Source organism: Macrotis lagotis, chromosome X (assembly GCF_037893015.1).
Source record: "Macrotis lagotis isolate mMagLag1 chromosome X, bilby.v1.9.chrom.fasta, whole genome shotgun sequence".
In the NCBI taxonomy this organism is placed as follows: domain Eukaryota; kingdom Metazoa; phylum Chordata; class Mammalia; order Peramelemorphia; family Peramelidae; genus Macrotis; species Macrotis lagotis.
Window position 1 is genome coordinate 688,647,020 of NC_133666.1, and position 21,872 is coordinate 688,668,891.

General features: G+C 45.6%; 1 protein-coding gene across 1 annotated transcript in view; it reads right to left on the minus strand.

Annotated features, from left to right (window-relative positions):
* Nucleotides 1-7,411: 7,411 nt before the first annotated feature.
* The window catches only part of MN1 (MN1 proto-oncogene, transcriptional regulator), an 80,236-nt gene continuing 65,775 nt past the window's right edge, over nt 7,412-21,872 (minus strand). The window contains 1 exon segment of the mRNA XM_074200997.1: nt 7,412-7,662. Within this exon segment, the coding sequence (XP_074057098.1) occupies nt 7,484-7,662 (179 nt within the window). The 3' untranslated portion in view covers nt 7,412-7,483.

Consider the following 21,872-nt stretch of genomic DNA (forward strand, 5'->3'; position numbering starts at 1 on the left):
TTATTTATTTTTTAGCTTTTGCAAGGCAATGGGGTTAAGTGGCTTGCCCAAGGCCACACGGCTAGGTCATTATTAAGTGTGAGACCAGATTTGAACTCAGGGACTCCTGACTCCAGGGCCAGTGCTCTATCCACTGCGCCACCTAGCCACCCCGAGGTCTCACTTTAAATGAAGGGGGAAGGAAGGAGAAATTGATGGATTTGCTCAGTGGACCCCCACCTTCACATAGATAATAGTTTCCTATTCATCGAGTCCCCAGGAAAGCTTACAAAACATTCTGACCCCAAACCACTGACATTACTCTTTCAACTCACACAATTGTCAAGGGCTTTGCCCACAGTCACTAACATCCAGATTGGACAGTGAAGCAGTGGGTGGAGTGCTGGGTCAAGGGGTCAGGAAGACCTCAAATTCACCCTCAGACATTTACTAGCTGTGTGACTCTGGATAAGTCATTTCACTCTGTTTGCCTCAGTTTCCTCATCTGTCAAATGAGCTGGAGAAGGAATGACAAAACCCTCCAGTATCATTGCCAAGAAAATCCCAAATGGGGTCATGGGAAGTCAGATATGCCTGAACAAGAACAATAAAAACCAAAAGGTGGAATTGGTATTCAAACCTAGGTTCCCTGACCCCCAATCTAAGGGAATTTCCTTACTGGCTATCTCTCTGATTTTCTCCACCTCCAACTGGGAACCCACATTTATTTACTGAGCTCTTTCAGTCAAAGATGATGTTATTTACAAATATTATCTTATTTGATCCTCAAAACCACCCTGGGAGATAGGTGCCATTATTAGTCCCATTTAACAATTGAGGAAACAGAGGCACAAATTCTACAATCTGATTTCAAGGCAAGTTTTCATACCTTTAATCAACATTTTTTTTAATTTTAAATCATTGTGATGGAATCTTCCTTTTTTTTTAATTTTTTTAGAATCTTTCTAAATGAGATCCCTCTCATGTCCCACACTCTGAATCAAACAGACAAGTGGACAACATCATGATATAGTGATGAGGACACTGAATTTGAAGGGAGAGGACCTAGGTTCAAATTCTGACTCTGCTAGTTACCTGGTTGTATGACCCTGAGCAAATCTTTTCCACTCCTGGGGCATTAGATTCCTCATCTGTGAAATGAGGCGGGTTGAACCAGCTAACTACTTCCATCCCTTGGGTTGAATGGGGTAGTGAGGGAGGAGAAGCCCCTCTGGGGAGGGGCACTGAGCCTCTTTCAGAGTTAGTCATCCATCTTTGGTGTCCACCTGTCACCCAACTCTCATCTGTGACTCCTAGAAGCTGCAGAATGTATAGTGACCATAACAGAGTACACCATTTCAGCAGATGGACTAAAACAGGTGGAGAGTAACCAAGGATCTCAAAACCATTGGTGAATTAGGAGATATCTACCCCAAGAATGTGAAGAAGCAAATGAGGTTGATGTGTTCCAATGGGCATGAAGATGGCTGTGCAGTCACTTAAAGTTTGGTCAGACATTAAAGATGCCAAGGTCACCCATTGCATCCGGGTCATCCCCAATCATCCAGACTCTTGCCCTGCCACTAGACCTCGATGACTCAGGAAGAGAGTGGGAGTGAGGACTTCACACAGCTCTGCCTCACTTAAATATGATTCACTCACACGTCAAGACGTCAGCCATGGGGTCATTGATCCTCCTCAAAAATGAAGGATAAACAATAACCTGTATCCCTTCCCTCTCTGAGTCTAGGAGATCACGGACGGACGTTCATCTTCGTCTCTTAATACCTCAAATTCATGGTGAAGACTGACTGACCTAATGGGCACCGTGCAAAGGGACTCCTGGGAGGAGAAAACGGGGATGAAAATGGCCCCAGGATGCTGAGTTGTTCAAGCTCCTGGGTCTATTTCCTAGACCCTTCCTCATCTTTCAGATGATGATTCCCATCATTATTTCTTAGCCTAGGAGCAGAAGATTTCCAGCTGCATGGGACCTTAGAGATAATTCTCAAATATACTGAGGAGAAAAATGAAGTGTGGCATGAGAAATCCCCTGCCTCCTGACCCCTTCTAAATTTGCTGCTTCTAATCTGATCTGGATGTGACAAAGAAATAATCAAGTTTGTTTGAGCTGTGCAAAAAGTGTGGGTCAGAAAGATGTAAGAATAAAATTGAAGGAATTGGGGATATTTAGCCTGCAGAAGGGAAGACTCAGGAAGGGATATAATATCCATCTTTAAATGATTAAAGGGATATCAAGAAATTATGCTTCCTCTGCCGGGGTCTAGAAGCAGGAGTAGGAGGCTTCAAAGAGACAGAGGAAAGCTTAATGTTTAAAAAGCAAAAAGAAAAATAACTTCCTAATGAGTTATCGAATTCTCCTACTAGACCTGTGCTCCAGAGAACTTAAAAGAAATGGACCCATCAATACAAAAATGTTTACAGTAGTTTTTGTGGTGGCCAAGTATTAGAATTGGAGCATGGCCAAACAAATTAGGGTCTAGAAATCACATGTAAATGTAATGGAACACTTTGATGTTAAAAGAAATGATAGAAAGGTTGGTTCCAGAGAAACCCAGGAAGACTTGCACAAACTGATGCATACAGAAACAAGCAGAACCAGGAGGAAATTGTGTATAATTGTAAAGACAAATTACATTGTAAACACACAAATTTCTTTCCTGATCAACAGGGACCGACCTCGATTTCAATGGACCAATGATGCAATCTCCTGCCAGAGAAGATGAATTCAGATGCACATTTTTGGAGTTTGATCAATGTGAGAAACTCAATAGATGATTTTTTTTAAATGAAAAGTTTTGTGGTTTTTTTTTTTTTAATTGGTGTGAAGGGAATTGAAAGTGCAAAAGATAGAAAGTAGATTTGGTAAATCAGTTTGAGCTTTTTTTTTTAAAGAAAGCTTTCCAAAAGTGGATATTGGATCCTCGGCACTGGAGGGAACCCAGAGATGGAGATAAGAAGTGCAAGTGTAGAATTTGAATCCAGCACCTCAAAGCCATCACTCTTTCCACTTTAAATGCCTCTCTGCAACTGAATCGATTGAACATAGACTTACCAATAAATGGGCTACTCACTGCTAAGCCAGCCAACAGCCAGATTTTTGGTGAACAATTCCATTCATCCCCCTGCCCCCAATGACGTCAATGGGCTTTATCCAAGGAAGACACACAAAAAAGTCATCACCGAGATCTACAATCGCCACCATTAACATCATATTTATTGTTATTTTGTTGTTCAGTAAAACATATACAGTTATATACAATATGCATGAATACAGAAGACTGCACTTTACATTTTTTTTAAAAAAAAGGAAAGAAAAATAACACTCAATTTCATGAGCTCTCGTTACAGTCTTCCAACCAAGCATTTCGGAAATGAATTTAACAAGAGTCAAAAAAAATAAAAAGATAGCAGGATTGCCTAACACATATCAGAGTTCTGCTCTTGTATTTTACATGTGCAATAAGATTATCTGAAGAGTTGCTATTCAGTACGGAGTACCAGTGTTTGGAGGATTCTGTTTTGCTTTGTTGTGGTTGATTTGTTTTCATTTCCCCAATAATCAAATTTAAAGAAATAACACCCTTTTGCTTAAGACTTTTAAAGCTGTCTGATTAAGGGTTGGGGAGAACGGGATTATGGAGAGCAGGATGGCTCAAACCTTGGAACTCCAGAAGTCCAAACACCTAAGGGCTAGGGGGAAAGAAGGCAGGTCGAACTAGCAACATCATGGAAGAAGCCGAAGACAAAACTTGGGTTGCCGCCTTCCTTCCTTGAGCCATGGAGGAGAAAGGATTCTGGTCGAAAAAGAAGCCAGACCATCACTAGTCATTCATTTTCCAAATCTCCATTGGGAATTTAAATAAAGGGAGACTGAGGCATGGAAGGAAAAAAACAAGTCCCATCCCTGGAGTTAACCGAAGGGGATTTTTTTTACACTTTTCCTTAAATATCAGAAGAGAAACAGTTGGCATGCTTGGCAAGTCTATAGTGGGCCACATGCCTCTTCTCAGAGGGAATCCTGATAAACCCAGTTTCTAGGAGAGGCTATCTGGGATCTTGAGCCTCTGGGATAACATGAATCCTTCCCAAATCAGACAGAAACCAAAAAAAAGAAAAAAAGATGAATGGAGGGAGGAGAGAGGGTGACTCTCCTCCCCCTTCCATCTGCAAAAGTTTTTTGAAATGAACAATATAGCTGGTGTAAATAAGTCCTTTCCCCACCCCAACCAATCCCACCCCAACTCCCCCCACCCCACCCCCCAAAAAAACAAGGCTCTAAGAGGAAGAGATTTAAATCTTGTGACCTGGGAAAACTCAAAATGGAGCATTTAACCATTTAGGCTCATTCTTTCTAAATCAGGATTGATTTTTTTTTTGGTGGGGGGGGACCTCAGGCTGAGAGATGATCTGTCACTTCTTATTTGACCCCAGCAAGGTATCTGGCACCCCACTAGCCCACCAATGGCCTAGGGCACCATAAGGCTTCATTACAGGCATCAATGCCTTCTTCCTAACATCTGTTGGGTCCTTGCCTGCCAGGCCCCAGGTGACAGAATCCAGCCTGGTCATCGGGACCGTTGCCATCCACTAACAAACACTGGTAAGAAGCAAAGGTAGCCCTGGGCTTGTCCGGGCTCCACCGATTGGCTCACTTGAATCAGTCACCCCTAGTGCTGGGCTTCTGCCAAGGACACAAAGCCATCCTACAACAAAACATTTTTAGAGGGGAGGAGGGAAAAGATCCAAAAAGGAGGGGGGAGGAATTCCAGGAGTTGAAATCAATTCTCTCTCCACCTCCACTTATGGCTCTCTAAATCCCAACATCGAAGAAGGATCCAAGTCCCCCCAACCCACTCTTTAAGACATTGTCAGTTTTTACAAGATATGGTTCTGGTGGAGGGGACCCCAAGTATTCAAAGAATAAAAAGACCATTGTCATCAACACCTGCCCCACTTTACCTTCTCACACCCAATGGGGTAGAAAGTGTTCAGAACTTGGTGATGAGAGTATTCCTTGTCTATTGGTTAGTTTCATAATGGGAAAGGGAGGATCAGGGGGTCTACGGCAGGGACCCTCAGGGTGGTGGCCAGTTGGAGAGGTCCACTTCTGCTTTCTTACTGCCTGTGAGACTTTAGCCAAGTCATTTTTCCTCTCTGGGCTCAGCCTCCCCTTGGGTGTCCATGGCTGTCAGTCACAAAAGTTTAATTTATGATGATTTTAAGGCCAGGGAGACAAAACCCCACTGTCCTTTTTGGGTCTGAAGATCTTCTTGGACCCAAAGCTGAAAGAGGTGATAGTGGCGAGGGAAAAGAAATAGAACGTCCTTATGTTTTGAGATTCCCCACAGAAGTCAGACCCTTACTGATTACAATGAGAATTCAAATAACAGGGGTTTTCAGTGAAGTCCTGCCTGTAGTCAGTTTCCAAACCATTTATACTGGGAAGTGGGGATCATCTAAGTCACTTGTCTCCATTCCTCAGGGACACAAGCCAAGCCCTAGGTTGTGGAATAGGATGTACACCCCCCCCCTTATCTAACTCTGCTCTCCTCTCTTCTATCTACGTTGTGGGGTGTCACCGTGCTGTGGCCTCCCTAGGTATAATCTAGAAATCCACAGATGGAGGTGGGGAAGACACCAGAGGAACCCAGCAGTTCCATAAATACCTGGGCAGACTATGGGGACATCAGCCTAGGGATGGCTGTGGGAGGGGTGGAAGTCAGGAAGAGGCTTCTCTCTCATGATTCAATGTGCCCTGCCTCCCTACCCCCCCATCCATGGCCAAGAGAGAACTGAGGAAGACTCAGAGCTCTAAGTTAGACTTCTCTCTGGGATGCCTGCAGACTGCAGGGAAAGGGAACTCTCTGGGACCAAAGCAGGCTTCCTGTCTCCTCTGCCTTCCTCGTCTTGGGGGGCTAGGGCTCTCTGGGGGCTAAGGCCTCGAGCCTAGTAACCCACAGCCTATGAACCAGAGCAAGGTGGAGCATTCTAGCTTGGATGGAATGGCACTTTGCAAGCCCATTTCCAGGGAGCAGGAAGAAGAAACCAAGGCCCTTTAAGAAGCATGTGAAGACGTCTCTGGCAGTTTTTCCCCCATTGTTGCCCCCCACCCAAACCAAGGTCCCCTTGCCTCAGGTCAAACAATCCTTCCCATTTAAAGAACAGTGAGAGGGACTCAGGGGCTGCTCAGGAGAGTCTGGGCCGGTGGTTCTGGAGAGGAAGGGGATCCATGATCCCATGTCCCCCAGCTCTGGTCCATGGAGGAGAGGAGGAGGGGGAGGGGAGGGGGAGGGGAGGAGGAAGATGGTAACTTAACTCCTTAGGGTGGTGGGCATTGGGAGATCAATCTCTTTTCCCCCAAAGCATGGTCAAAGAGCAGGCTCACCTGCAAGTTTGGCTTCCTAAGAATATGGTTTATAAAAGAAAGAGCAAAAGGAAAAGGAAAGGAAAAAAGCAAGAAGAGAGAGGAGAGGAAACAGGAAGGGAGAGGAATCAGGAAGGGGGAGGAGAGGAAACAGCCCCCAGTGGCACCATTCGCGTAGGCTGTTCTCTTCGGTGGATGGGTGAGGTGGGCCAAGAGAGAGGGATGACCAGCTCCACCAGCAGAGGAAGAGGAGGGCTAAGGACCAAGGGGAGTCTTCTGATCATCATGAACAAAAGGTCTGTTTTCTTTGCAAATGGACAAAAGCAAAAACCCATCGTAGGCTGGACTCCAGGTGGGAGTCTTGGCTGTTTGGTTTCTGTCTGATGGAGGGCAGCGGGCCACAGTCGGGGGTGGGGGGAGAAGATGGCCAGGCTCTTCCCAGTGCCATTAGTATTCCTGTACCACTGTACTCCAAAGTTCCATTTTAACAAGCACTGAACAAAGCAAAAGGAAACAAAAATGAGAGAGACAGAGACAGAGAGAGAGAGAGACAGAGACAGAGAGAGAGAGAGAGAGACAGAGAGAGAGAGAGAGAGAGAGAGACAGAGAGACAGAGACAGAGAGAGAGAGACAGAGAGAGAGAGACAGAGAGAGAGAGAGAGAGAGAGAGAGAGAGAGAGAGAGAGAGAGAGAGAGAGAGAGAGAGAGAGAGAGAGAGAGAGAGAGAGAGAGAGAGAGAGACCAAACTCCTTTGCCTTCTCCTGACACAACCACTCCGCCAGACAGGGCGATGAGCCGGGCCTCCCTCCCAAGGTGGGCGCCAATATTACGGATCAGGGGATGAAAGCTGGAGCGGGAAGAAGCCAAAGGAAGCCGAAGGGCCGCGCCGGAGCCGCTGTGGCAGGCGCCGAGGGGCTCTGAGGGGGCTTGAAATGAACCCTTTCCAGTCCGTGCGCCCCTAAGCGGGTACCAACCCCGACCCAAAGGGCCCCGCGCCCGCCCCCCCGCCCGGGCGGCCCTTCCAAAGGAAAAAGTGGAGCTGGGGTAGGGGGACGGGGCGGGGAGGGGGTCAAGGGCCGGGGTGGGGGGCGAAGGGCCCAGTCTCGCTCCGGAGCCTCAGGTGAGCGCGGCCACGAAAGTCCCGAATCGGTTGGAGATGTCGGAGTGCAGGGAGCGCCAGGTGGGCACGGCCGTCCTGCCCTTCGCCTCGCCCACGTCGTCCGTGCAGTGCACCGACAGGCACTGCAGGTGGCTGCCGCTCTGCGCCGCCGCCTTGCTCGCGGGGAGCTCGTGGCCTGCAAGGGACGGACCACAAGGTTACTGGGGCCCGCGCTCTCGCGCGCTCTCGCGCTCTCTCGCTCTCTCTCTCTCTCTCTCTCTCTCTCTCTCTCTCTCTCTCTGTTTCTCTTTTCTTTCTGTTCTCTATTCTCTCTCTCTGTTCTCTCCCTCTTCTCTGTTATCTCTGTCTCCCCTTCTCTCTACTGTCTAGCTATCTCCTCTCTGTTCTGTTCTTTCTGTTCTCTTTCTCTGTGGTCTAACTGTTTTCTCTCTGTTCTTTCTGTTCTCTCTCCCTCTTCTCTCTCTTCTCTCTGCTGTCTATCCACCTGTCTCCTCCGTTCTCTTTTCTTTGTTCTCCTTCTGTTCTCTCGTTCTGTTTTCTCTCTGTTCTCTCTCTCCATCCTCCTCTCTCTCTGCTGTCTGTCTGTCTGTCCAGTTATCTAGCTAGCTATCTCTGATCCACACACACACACACACACACACACACACACACACACACACACACATTTATCAATTTGAGTGTAAGGCGCCCATTCCCCTAGCTCCTAAGATCCTGGCAGTGATTTCACGTTTGTTTCACGTGTTGTTTCACGTTGTCAACATGCCTTTAACGGTGTCTGATGCACAGACCTGAGATTTCATACATTAGATCAAAAGAAGTGCCAATGAAGAAACTCCCTCCATCAATAACAATCAGCTCCAACTGGAGTCTCCAATTCTGGAATTCTGATGAACTCACCCCTGCCATTGTCCCTGAATAGGGCATGTCAGTCTCTTCCTCTGGAACTCCACTGACTATTCCCATTCCCATCACTTTCCAAACCCAATTGTTCTTCACTGACTTCCCTTTCGGGATATAAAACTCTTGGGTGGGGGTGGGGCAGCTGGGTGGAGCACTGGATACAGCACTGGCCCTAGAGCCAGGAGGACCTGAATTCAAATGTGGCCTCAGAATTAATAATTACCTAGCTGGGTGACCTTGGGCAACTCCCTTAACCCCATTGCCTTGCAAAAAAAAAAAAAATCTTAAAATTCTTAGATGAACTGCAGACCTACTATGTATCACAGTTGTTGCCACATAGTAATGTTTAATGTGGCTTAAATACTTTGTTCACATGAAAATCCAGAACTCATTGGAAAAGACCTAGATGTTGGCAAAGACTGAAGGCAAAGGAAAACGGGAATGGCAGCAACGAGATGGAAGAAATGAATATGAGCCTGGACAGACCAGGAGAGAGTGGAAGATGGAAGGCCTGGTTTGCTGTGGTTCGTGTGGTCATAAAGAGTTGGACATGACCAAACAACAACAAAGTACTAAATAATTGCTTTTTAATCATTCATTCACTCATCCATTCATTCATCCATTCATTCATTCTGGTTTTACAAAGTTGTTGCCTGGATTAGCAAGAGATAACAGGTCAAAAAGCCTCTATGGTTCAAAGGTGAGACTTGAATCCCAGGCCTGTGGATCTCATATAGTTTATGTAAGTAAAATGCTTCATTGCTTTCAGATGAATTCAGAGTTGTGCCTAAATGTGAAACACTACAGGAATATGCAAGCTGTTATTTCTAGGTGATACCTTCCCTAACTCTGGAGAAACACCCATGGGCCTCTCCCCAGACACAGCAGCCTCCACTTAGAACCAGGAAGAGAGGGTTTCACTTCAATCATCTCGGGTGTCTCACTTCACCCATCTGACCCCACCCAGCACTCAGGAGCACCCCCCCATCCACCCGTTCTCAAGGGGGTGACTCAGGGGTGCTGGTAGCTGACTGGGGTGGGGCAACTCTCTTCATCTCTTAGGTAGCTATTGAGACAGGCTCAACAGCTCAGGGTTGATGTCAGCTCCCAGAGCTCTCCACCCTCTCTCCACTCCTCTGTCTCCTTTAGGAGAACCCGAACAAAATCTTGAGTTGATGGGTAGGAAGGAACAAGCCCTCTGAGGCTCCATAAAGCAGGTGGCCCAGTTTCCTCATCTAAAAACAAGATGGGGGGGGCAGCTAGGTGGCACAGTGGATAGAGTGCCAGCCCTGGAGTCAGGTGGACCTGAGTTCAAATCCAGCCTCAGACACTTAATAATTGCCTAGCTGTGTGACCTTGGGCAAGTCACTTAATCCCATTACCTTAAAAAAAATGTTCAAAAATGAGTTGGAATAAATACCTTCCTGGACCCCTTCCAGTTTAAATTTCTACAACCATGGGAAAAAGACCTTAAAACAAAGAATGCTGGTACTGGTGGAGACCTTGGAACATGAAATGCCATAAGAAGAAGAGGCCTTAAGAAGAAGCAATATCAGAGATGGAAGGGATCTTACAGAATAGAAAATAATGAGAGACAGGAGGAACATTAGAGCGGAGAATATTAGAACCAATCAGGAGGGATTTTAGAGAAGGGAATGTCAGAACTGGGAGGGAATCCTTAGAAGAGAACGTGTCAGAGCTGAGAGGGACCTTAGAGAACTCAACCCTTCATTTATTTCACAAAAGACAAAATTCAGACCTGGAGATGGAAAGGGATTTTCCCAAGGTCATATCACAAGTTAGTGGCAAACCTGTGACCTGTGACTTGAACCCTCATTTCCCTCTTCACAATGCAGTACCCCTTGCTGACAACTAAAGGGACCTTTCTTTGGAAGGACCTGCAGTCCGATTCAACCTTTCTGGCCACTGCCATGTTGGACTGATACTGGAAGGTTTCCGGATCTCCAAGGGCCCCCTCTATATCCACTCAACAAGAATGAGATTCTTCCATGTGAATAGTCATTTTGATTAAGGCATTTAATCTATTACTATGCAAATGAACTGGGTATGAGAGAAGGCTCTATCAGTCATTCACATTTTAGTCTAATTGCATTCCTTTTGGTTGCTTTTCTTCTACCACCCACATTGAAGATTATGGAATCATAGATCTTTAGGTTGGAAAAGACTTTCAGAGATGATCCAGTCCACCCCACTCATTTAAAGATGAGGAAACTGAAGTCAAGAGAAGTGACCAAAATCACCTAGTGGGTGACAGAGGTAGAATTTGAACCCAGGTCTTCCTGACTCTAAGTTCTTCATATAAAAAAAGGTGGAATAGGATCTGACAGAAGGCAGTAGATTCCCATTGCTGGAGGTCTCTGGATGACCAGTTGATGGGTCAGAAAGAGCAAGGCCTCTGAGGCTCCATAAAGCAGGTGGCCCAGTTTCCTTATCTAAAAATGAGACAGGGGGCAGCTAGGTGGCACAGTGGACAGGGCACCAGCCCTGGAGAGGGAATTTATATTTGAGTGATAATCTGAGATTCTTCCAGGCTCTGAGAGTCTGATGCTATATTGATGGGAGGAAGAGATTGAATTTTGGAGCTAGGAAGGGGAAAGGCCAAAAACCTGGGGTTCTAAAGAGCTACATCCAAGAGTGGGGCAAGAGCGGGTTAGGAAGAGGGAGAGTAAGATTCCAACCTAAACTCACTGCCTCTCCCCAATGTTCCTAGGGTCAGCTCTGCCTTCACTGCTAGGCCCCGGAACAGGATCCCTGGTTGGGGGCTACACATTCCCGGGGATCAGAGTTGATATGGATAGGGGAGAGAGGTATCAAAGGTCAGACTTAGTCAGGAAACTTAGCCTAGATACTGGGATAGCCATGAGCTTTCCTATTAACTGGAAAATAAAAATTAGGTTTGCCTCAATCACTCCCCATCCAACCTTTTCCTGAATAGAGATAGTGAGCTCCCCAGCCCCAAAAGGATGAAAGGAGAATGTGACCTAGTTCCCAATGACCTTGAGGTTGGAAATTCATGACAGTGGGGGGGGGGGGTGCAGTGGATAGAGCACAGACTCTGGAGTCAGGAGGACCTGGGTTCAAATCCAGTTACTTTATTCTTACTAGCTGTGGGACCTTGGGCAAGTCACTTAACCCTACGGCTTGGCAAAAAACAACAACAAAAGAATCCAGCTACGCTACTGTCTGGCTGCTGTTAGTCCGACGGCCTATAGCATCATGCTACTGGTGCCAAGGTAAGTGGGCTCCATCCCTTCCTGCCTAGACCAAGGGTACTATATCCCCTGGTCACTGGCAAAGTCCCTGACCCCAAGCCAGCCTTCTCACAAAAGAGGAAAATGGTGAAGGAGGGTGAATGACTCAGTACCATCTCCTCCCCACTTATAGAGGAAGGGATCAGACAAAAATTTCCTCATCCCCTACCTTCCCCCAACACCACCAAAATGGGAAAGTAGAAATGTTTCCATATAGGAAACAGAGACCAGCAAGGGAAGCAGAGGTTTAAGGGAAGACCAGGTTTTTAAAAATTATGAAATTTGAAATGCAGACTCAGAAAATTGCTCTAGGCTCTTGGAGGGTCACAGAAGCTTAAAGAAAGGTCACAGAGCTTGATCCAATTGGAAGGGGCTGGACTGGATTTCTTAAGGCCACACCCAGCTCCAACATTCCCTAATGGGGCCCTTAGAGTATCAAATGTCAGAGCTGGGAATGAGCTTCCGGAAAAAGAATGCGGTCTGAGAGGTCTTCTGAGGAGAAACTCCATATTTTACCAATGGGGAAACTGAGTCCAAGATAGTGGGAACAATTTGCCCAAGATCCTAGCAGAGCTCTCGTCTCCCATTCCTCCTTCTACAGTTGCTATTATTCATATCAGAGATAGGATCATGTCACTGAGGGAGACCTGAGAATGGCTGTGGGTTGGGGGGTGGGTATCACCTTTCCTGAGCATGCCACTTCTCAGAGGAGGGAGACTTCTATTCGGCCTTATACACAGGAGAGAGAATTAAGGCTAAGAGACCTCTGGAATCCTTCTCTGTAAAGGATTCTAGGACCAACCCGAGTCAAATGCTCCTACTGTATACAGAGCACTGATGCTGGGGAGAGCCAAGGGTCTTCTCTCGGAGACTACCTTGAATTTCTCCTGTATTTATCTTGTATGTCCCTGTCGTGTCTCCCAGAAGATGAGCTTCTCCAGGGCGGAAACTGTTTGTTGCTTTTTCTGATATCTCACTTCTCCCACTGTAAATGGTTAATAAATGTTTATTGACCAATTACGAAGATCAGAAAACGTAGGATCATAAGGTTCAGGATTGTAGATGAGGAAACTGAAGTTCCTATCAAAGGGGAAGTGACTTGCCAAGGTCATGCAGGTAATAAATAGCAGCAGGACTAGGGTCTGAACCTAGATACTCTCCTCAAAAGAATTATAAAGCTGATAAGAATACTAGCTAGCATTTCTATGGTGCTTTAACGTTTGTAAGGCACTTTCCAAATATTATTTCGTTTTCCCATCAACACTAGAAGGTAGATGTTCACATTGTCTTCATTTTACAGATGAGGAAACTGAGGCAGGTAGTAGTCAAGGGACTTCCCGAGAGTCACACAGCTAGTCGGTCAGAAGTCCGACTTGAATTCAGGTTGTCCTGATTCCATAGATCCACACTGGCCCTGCCTTCATGGAGGTCCCAGTCCAGGGAGCTAGGACCTATCCATGCCTAAGGGTAAAAAATGCTATTCCACTGGTGTAATGATCTTGGAATCGTGAATCCCCATCATCACATCCTAACTCTAACACAGCTTGATGGGAAAGGCATCTGGCCAGTCCCTCAATCTCTCCAAGACTAGAAGTCAGACTGAGAACCTCTCTACATGACTGAAGGGAGTTTCCACACAGAGAGTTCTCTCATAGGGATGAAATCATGGTTCCAGATCAAAAAGGAAAAAACAACACAATCCAAAATCACAGAATTTCTAAGAGGGAAAGGAACCTTGGGAGCCCAGCGATGCCAGACCAAGAATCCCATCTCAGGAGGCCCCTGGGGGGGACTTGAGAGATAAGGGACACTCTTTCCCAAAACAATCCATTCATTCCACTTTGGGAAAGTTATTATATAAGGAAGGGCCTAAGGAAAAGGTCATTACTGATAGAGGTGACTCAGGAAAAACCTGCAGGAAGAGATGGGCATTGGAAAGAGAGGCACTGGGGAGAAGACCTCTGGGAAGAGGCAGCTATGAAATGGACTTTGGAAGGAGGGTTGGGAGCTGCAGGCTTGGATTCCCAGCCAATAATCCATTCCTTCTCTGAATGCGGAGAGCCAGCCCACACCACCCGGACTTAGGACAGCTCAACCCAGCCTGGCCCAGCCACGATCTCTCCAGGAAGCCTCTTCTCTCACACAAAGAAAGGTTTCATTCAAAAGGCTGGGACACTTGAGCCCGTTTACTTTTCCAGTTGAAATTGGAAACCCAGAGCAGGGCGATGAAATAATAATATTTGTGTATCATAATATCTCCATACATTATAGAGACCAGATATGTGGGAAGAGGGTATGATGTCAGAGAACCTGGGTTTGAATCCTAAGCTCTGCTCCCACCTGGGGCAAGCCCCTTCCCCTCTCTAAAGTCTCAGTTTCTTCCTCCAAAACGTGGGGAGATTGGGAGCTTATCCTGGATGGAGTCAAGAGACCCGGGTTTGAATCCCAGCTCTGCCAATGATTGGTCAAGTAATTTAACCTCCCCTGGCCAGGAGGGAGGGAGTAGGAGAGGACTAGATACTAGAATCCATGGGTCCTGACTCTATGGTCCTATGCATCCTCCTACTCTGTATTTCTGAGCTCTAGAAATAAAATCTGAAAGACACAAGGTCCAATCCCCCCACCCAAACGTCTAGTAGATGGGACCATGACCAAGTTGCATGGACCTCAGTTTTCTTTTCTGTAAATGAGATGGGGGCCCAGAGGCTTCTTAAAGATCCTTCCAGTTCTCCATCCTCTGACTTTCTGTTTGTAAGATATCTGTGCTTCAAGAATGCCTGAGTATGTCATGGTTTGGAAGCTGCCCTTTGGAATTTCTCATCTCATTTAATCCCCACCACACCCTGATGTGGTGAAAGAAGGGTTGAGCAAGGAGACCAAAAGAAAAAAAAACCAAAAAACCTTCCCTCTGGGGCTAGGTCCAGGTCTACCACAAAAGTCAGACTGCGTGACCTTGAGCCAGTCTGTGGCCTTTCCCCGGCTCCATTATAATGTGGGGATAATCATAGTCAAGCTAAGCCTTAATGTAGGATAAAGGGTCAGGCTAGAATAAGGAAGTCTCCTCTTCATGAGTTCAGATCAGGTCTCAGACACTTACTAGCTTAGTGACCTTGGCCAAGTCACTGACTCCTATTTGCCTCTGTTTCCTCATCTGTAAAATGAGTTGGAGAAAGAAATGGCAAAACCTTTCCAGTATCTCTGCCAAGAAAACCCCAAATGGGATCATCAAGAGTCTGACACAACTTACAAATACTGAAAAGGCTGTTTTCATGTCCCCTTATGAGGCTTCTCTCTTCCAAGGTCAACAGCTCCAATCCCCTCAATGGAATTTTATATGCCTTGAACTCAAGACCCATCGAATGATTTCCATTTTTTTGGCCCATCAGTGGAGGAACCCCCTCCATCAATGCAGAATGGCCAATCACCTGGAGCTTATAACCTCATTGAGCTGCCTGGAACAGGGAGGAGAGGTAGGAGATGGCCTGTGGCCTACCATTGAGTAAGTATCAGACCCGTCTTGAAATGAGTTCTCCTTGACACTCTCAACTCCATCTTCTTAGCATCCTTGCCCTGCCTAAACTGCCTCCCACCGATGTGGCCCGGCCAGAGCGAAAGAAAGAAGGATGGTTCCCTCCCTACCCTGGACTTGAGTCTGTTCCTGTGGCCTCAAGCTTGCATTGGGTCACCCTGTTGACTCCCTTCCTCCTGGACAGCCCATTCTACTTGGGTCAGTTCTAACCCACAAAAAATCTCAGGGTTAGATGGGGGAAACTATAGTCCAACTTGATGAATAACCGAGTTGTCGACTCCAATCTTCGAAACCTAAGAATCAAAGGAACTTGGACAATTAACAATGTTTTCCTCAGACAGAGAAAGTCAAAGGGTATTATTGTTGGCCCCTTTAAAGTTGCTTGGTGGCGACTCTGGCATTTCAGACAGGAAAGAGAAGAGACCCTTTCAGGAGGTCAGCCCCATCCTTTTTCAGATGAAGAAACTGAGGCCTAGAGATGACCACAGTTATGCAGGCAGTAGGTAACCAGGGCAGAATGTGAACCCAGATCCGTTGCCTCTGACTCTAAAATTCTTTTTACAACATTTCTTTTTTGTTTAGCTCAAAGTAAACTCTATAATCATAAAACACCATATGGACTCAATTCAGTTGGATGAGAATTTATTAAGCCCCTACCATGAAAGAGGCACTATGCTAGACCCTAGATATATAAAAACAGAAAACAGACCCTGTCCTCAGGGAGCTTACATTCTGTTGGGGACTTCTGACCCTTACTAGCTCTATGACATATGATCTCTCCCCATTGTGATAGCCTCTGCTCTAAGCCTCTTCCCAGTTCTGACATTCCCTTTTCAAGTCCTCAGTTTCCCCAATAAGATTTCTTCCTGCCCTGGAGCTACCAATCCTCTCTAACTTCTCTAATCAATCAATGTACCTCAGTTTCCAATCCAACAAATATACCCCACCCAATTTGAGGTTTCATTTTAACAATCAATCGGTATCAATCAGGATATCATATCTCTCTAGCAAATGAATAAATTGCCCCCTCCATCCAATCAGTAAACCACATCGCTCTTAGTACTCAAAAAACCACAGCTCTCTGGCTAATGAGTAAACCACTCCCTTGTCGATGATCAACCAATTAGTAAACCATATCTTTCTAACCAATTATAAAGCAAAAACAAAACACACACACACATACACACACACACACACACACACACATACACACACACACAAACACATACACACACATAGAGACGCCTTTGGCCACTTTGATAAACCATATTTTTTTCCTATTGACAAGCTATACTTCTTAAGTCAACCACTTGACTCTAGACAATGGATAAGCCACTCTTCCTTAGTCCTTCCATGAGGAAGGAGAAAGCTATAAATTCCTATTAATTTGCCTCCTGATGAATAAACTTCATTTCTCTAGCCAGTGACTAAACCACAATGCTTCTGGCCAAAAGTGAGTCACACTTCTCAGACAATATATTAGAGAACTCCAATAATCTACCTGGACCCAATCAGATGGGCTCTACCTAAGTAGCCATGTTTTAATGATCACTCCTTCTTATAACCAAGAACTCGGGAAAGTTGGCGGCTAGAGCGAACAGATGATGGATTAGTGTCTAGGACTCCCCAAAAGTTGGCAAAGAAATCCTATTGTATCACAATAAAAGCAAACTGGGGAGCAAAACTGAGCTAGAACCCTGATCTCAAGCCAGAGACCTTCAATGAAGGCCACTCCAGGATCAGCAGAACCTGTCTAGTGGCTAGTGAATTCTGACGTCATTGCTTCTGGGTCAGGCCAGAACCATCCCAATATGACCCAGCTGCCAATGAGCCACCTGGGGATCATAAAGAGCAGGCCAGCCTTGCCATTGCCAATGACCCAAGAGTTTCCTGGGAGCTGGAGGGAAGCTTGCCTCCCGATGAGCTGACACAGTCTCTCCTCCTGGCTGGTGCCAGGCAGCCAGATGTCAAGAAGGAACAGTGCTTGGCCCAATGGATAATGTCTCATTGACTGGGGCAGCTGCCAGCTAAGAGCCCTGTCATTAGCACCTGATAACACAGCAATCATGGGTCCCCCTGCTGTCGTATTTCCAAGTGTCTTTCAAAGCCGTGCTTTGGAGTGTTCTGATCATCAACAGGGGCCCTCCTTGTGGGTAGCCAAGAGGCAAGAAGATACCAGGCATGCAACTGGCATCACCAGAAACTTCTGTCCTAAGCCCTTGGAAAGGGATGTCTCCTTCCAGGCTCTACACACCCACCACCCACCCCCAAGGACTTCTCATGCCTTTGTGTTTGTTTCCTATGAAATTATGAAATTGCAGAGTAGAAAAGTTGGTTGAGACTCTCTTTCCTCCCTCCTTGACCTGTGACCAATTCTCATATGGGTTTGATCTCAGCTAGAAGTCAGCACCCACCCAAGGTCAGACACCCGATTAAGGTTTAAGATCATCACTCCCCCACACAGTCTTTGTAGCAGGCCCAGGTCGGTCACCACCTCTCTCTAGGATCTCAGGCCAGTCATTCTTTCTTGTTGATTTTGTGGTATTGATTAAATTATTTCCAAGGACCCTCTCAGCTGTGACAGTTCATGTTCTAAGCTCCCTCCCAGCTCTGACATCTGTCTAAGTTCCCTCCTGGCTGACATCCTCTGTTCTAAGCTTCCTCCCAGTTCTAATATTCTCTTTTCTAAGGTTCTTCCTAATCTGGCATGCTCTTTTCTAATCTTCTTCCAAGCTCTGGCATTCCTATATCTTCCCTGTTTACTTCTAGAACCAAAACTTCTATGATCCCTAATACAAAAAAAGCTTTGGGACCCCAAAGAATGAATCCTTGAGGCCATAGAAGGCCTATCTTGGAAACAGAAGTAGTAAGTAATTTTCCATGCCCTTTAAATCACACTTCTTTCCTCTAACTCTTCAGCAGGCCAGTAAGCCCCTAGAACACAGCCATCACCTTGCTAAGGATATGATCTCAGCCCTGGTGCACTGAAGACCTTCTCATGGATCAGAACCTCAGCTACAAGGGATCTCAAGGCCCTGACTTGTCCAAGGAAGTTCTCTGGTCTCTGGCAGGTCTTATAGGATGTTCTCCATTTTGTAGGTGAAGCAGATGAGGCCCAGATTTATCTGTGATTTATCCAAAGGTCACACCACTATTATTTACTGGTGATAAGAGGGTGGTACTTAAAATCCATTCCACTATCTTTCCCTTGATTTGACATCAGCTTGGTGAATGAAGCCAGGATATCTGGCCTCATGGTACAGCAAGGATAGAGAAGACCTGGGTTCAATTCCCCCATCTTCTGCTTACCCCATGTATTACCTAGACCAACTCTGCTTTCCTCCCTAGGAAACAGTTTCCTCATCTGTAAAATGAGGAGGTATAGTATAATGTCTCTGAGATCCCCTTCCAATTACTGGGATTCAAGGTCCCAGGAAAGAATCATAAAATTTGGGGGTCAAGAAATGGCCTCTAAAAGTCAACCAAGTCAATCTCTTACAAGCTAAGCAAGTCTGGTCAGACATCAAATCTGATGATAAAAAGCATTAGACCTTTGAAAGGTAAGAATAAAATCTCATTAACTTGGCCTTTCTGAGTAAAGAAGATGCAATAACTCCTGCAATTGGGCTAGAATGTATTCGATTTTAAAAAATGGAAACTACCTGGCCACTTTCTTGGTCTTTTCGAAATACCCCTTTGCCTATTATTCAAGTCAGCATACACTTACTGAACATTTATTCACAAGACACAGGGGTGGGCAGGCTGGATCCTGATGACAGCAGGAGTCAACAGGTCCATCTGAGCTGGGAGGTGGTAATTACAAATCATTTTTTCTCTGTTCATTAAAGCAGGACCTCTAACAGGCAATGCTTAAATGCTTTTACTAGCAAGTAATATGTCCTACCATGAAACAATGCTCTGTAGGAGAGGTTGGTCCTGGTGTAGGAATGCTATAAACAGAACAGCAAGGAGATTGATGACCAGGCAAGTCCCCACCACTGGGGCTTAAGCACTAGCTCCATTGGTCATTGATCTTTTGATTTATATCTTTAGGCAGCCAGCCATATATCCCTATCCTGTGGTTTTGCGACATTATGGTGGGACTTGGTTATGTTATGCTATTGATGTTACCATAAAATGAAATTGGGACTTAAAAAAAACCATATTGGGCTTGATCTAAAAGATCATAGAGTTAAACTGGTAAAGATTGCAGATCATCTAGTGCAACCCACTCCTTTCACACATGAGAAAAAAGGGAAAGGACTCACCCAAAGTCACAAATATTAAAAGATAAGGCCAGGATTTGAGTCCAGAGCTTCTGGCTCCCAAGTTCAGTGCTCTCACAACCTTACATCCCCTCCCCAAATAATAATGCTGCTTCAATTTTTGTTGCCTAATTTAGCATCTCTTTCCTGGAAGATGGAGGACGGAAAGAGGCTTAGCAAGTTGCTGTCCTTGTTGGTTTGTTCATAATCTGGTTTGCCATTTCCCTAGTGTTCCTTACTTCAAAGAAGAGGAAAAGAGACCAGAACTTATGGGAATGACATCTCAGAGAGAGAAAAATGGGGGTGTGGTAAGGGTGGGGGCTGGATCTGGGTCAAAGGAACTGAACTGGAATCTCAGCTCTGCTTCACCATCTAACCTCTACTATCTCATAGAATATTTACAGAATGTGTGAACTGGATGGGCCTTCTGGTCGATCCACTTGCTTCATAGAAGAAACCATGGGCCCAGAGGTGAGCGTCTGACCATGGGAAGTAATAAGGGGAAGATTCTAACTGAAGAATGTTGGTTCCAAATTCAAATCCCTACCCAATGCTGTGTTGAGGACAGAATGTTTGGCATCCTCTAGAGACCAACAGAGACTAAGTGTGGTCCCTTAGAGAGAGCTTGCTGGATCAATGATCTTTTAAGTGCCTACTATGTTTCCAGCACAGTGCTAAAACAAAGGAAGCCAAGGGACAGCCCTCAAGGAGCTTACAATTTAATGAGGCAGCAAACAAACAAATATACAAATAAACTATAGACAGGAAATAGATGACTGTTGGTTGATGTCCTTTGTTGGCATCACTATGTTGGGGTCAAGGTATAGTGTGTCCAACTGTGGCTGATCTGACCCATCCAAGTTCAGAAGGCTCTACCACATAAGATACAATAGTCTGAAGAACAGGAAATAAATAAGAGAGAGAGAGAAGAAACTAGAATTAAGAGGGTTTGGAAAAAGTTTCCTGGGAAAGTAGGATTTTGGGTGGAACTTGAAAGAAGTTTGTGTGGAGGCAGGAGGCAATTGGCCAATGAATCCACCCAGGTTGGAAGCAACATACACCAGTAAAGGTAGCTGACAAATGAATGACAGGTGTCATGGAATTGAGGGACACAGTCTCACAAAATACTCATAAAAATCAAAAATTCAAAACCATATCTCTATGAACATATATAGACAATATATATAAACATATATATATAATATATATGTATATGAACACACACTCACATACCTACATATACACCAACACACTCCAACAGGAATATGAAACTGTTGAAATAGTTATTAAACCACTGTATTTCTGAGCCCACACGGCCCCATTACATAAGAGTAGAGTTAAAAATACAAACCTAGTTTCAGTTCTGACTTGGATCACACCCAATGTCTCCTCATTCCAGCACCAGAACCAAAGGGTCACTTTTGTAAGACTTGCCCATAGGTCATGGAACTTTGTGGGTATCTGGCCCCTTTGTGACTTTCAGTCCAGGGAAGTGCTGACTAGGAGGGCAAATGACCAGAGCAAGAATGCTCCAAAAAGAAGCCCAAAATCTCTCCAAATTTTTTAGATCCACTTATCTGGGCTATTAGTCAGGAAGGGGCCAATCCTCTCTTCAGTCCTGCCAGGGTCCCCTTTTTAGGTTCAATCTCTCCCCACTGGAATCATCATGATTGTCCAGTTCCATATTTATAGGGAAAGGATAATTTGGTCTTCAGTAAAATAAGGAATTTGGACTAAAGGATGTCTAAGTCCAATGCCCCTTCCAGCTCTGACATTCCCAGGTCTAAGGTCCCTTCCTAGCTCTGACCTTCCCTTTTCTAAGGTCGCTCTCAGTTCTGACAAGCTACCAGCCTTTCTAATCCCTAATTAGAAACAACATCTTTATTCTCACCATTACAGCATTGAAGGAATCTCTGGGTGGGGAGGGACATTTACTTTGGTTAGGGATCTGCATCTGCCTTGATTCCAGACCCTGTTGACTTTGATTTTTCTGCCCAAAAATCTGGTTCTGGTTTTCTGTTCTCTTGTCCTAGGACAGGGAGTCACTGGGCTCCCTAGACCCAGGTGGCTGTTGGCCCTTGGCTCCCAAGCATGGGGGGGGGGGGGGGTTGTACACTGAGCAAGGGGCAGGGACAGAGGCCCAGACACTATAAAAAGAAGTCTTAGACTGAGAAAACAGCCCCTCCCCATCTGAGAATAGACAGGGACAGGGAGAGAAGGAGGGAGGCTCCCTATCGGCTTACATAAGTGCTGGCTGCATGTCGGCCGAATCCCAACAGAGGTCCTGCTCATTGAAACTTGGTGTAGTTCGGAAACTAGAGCAACTTCAGGCTGAAAGCTGGGATGAAATGCCTTAGAAGAGTCATTTAAAGGCAATTCTCTTCTGATGGACTTTATTCTTGCCAACCCAGGGGATTTG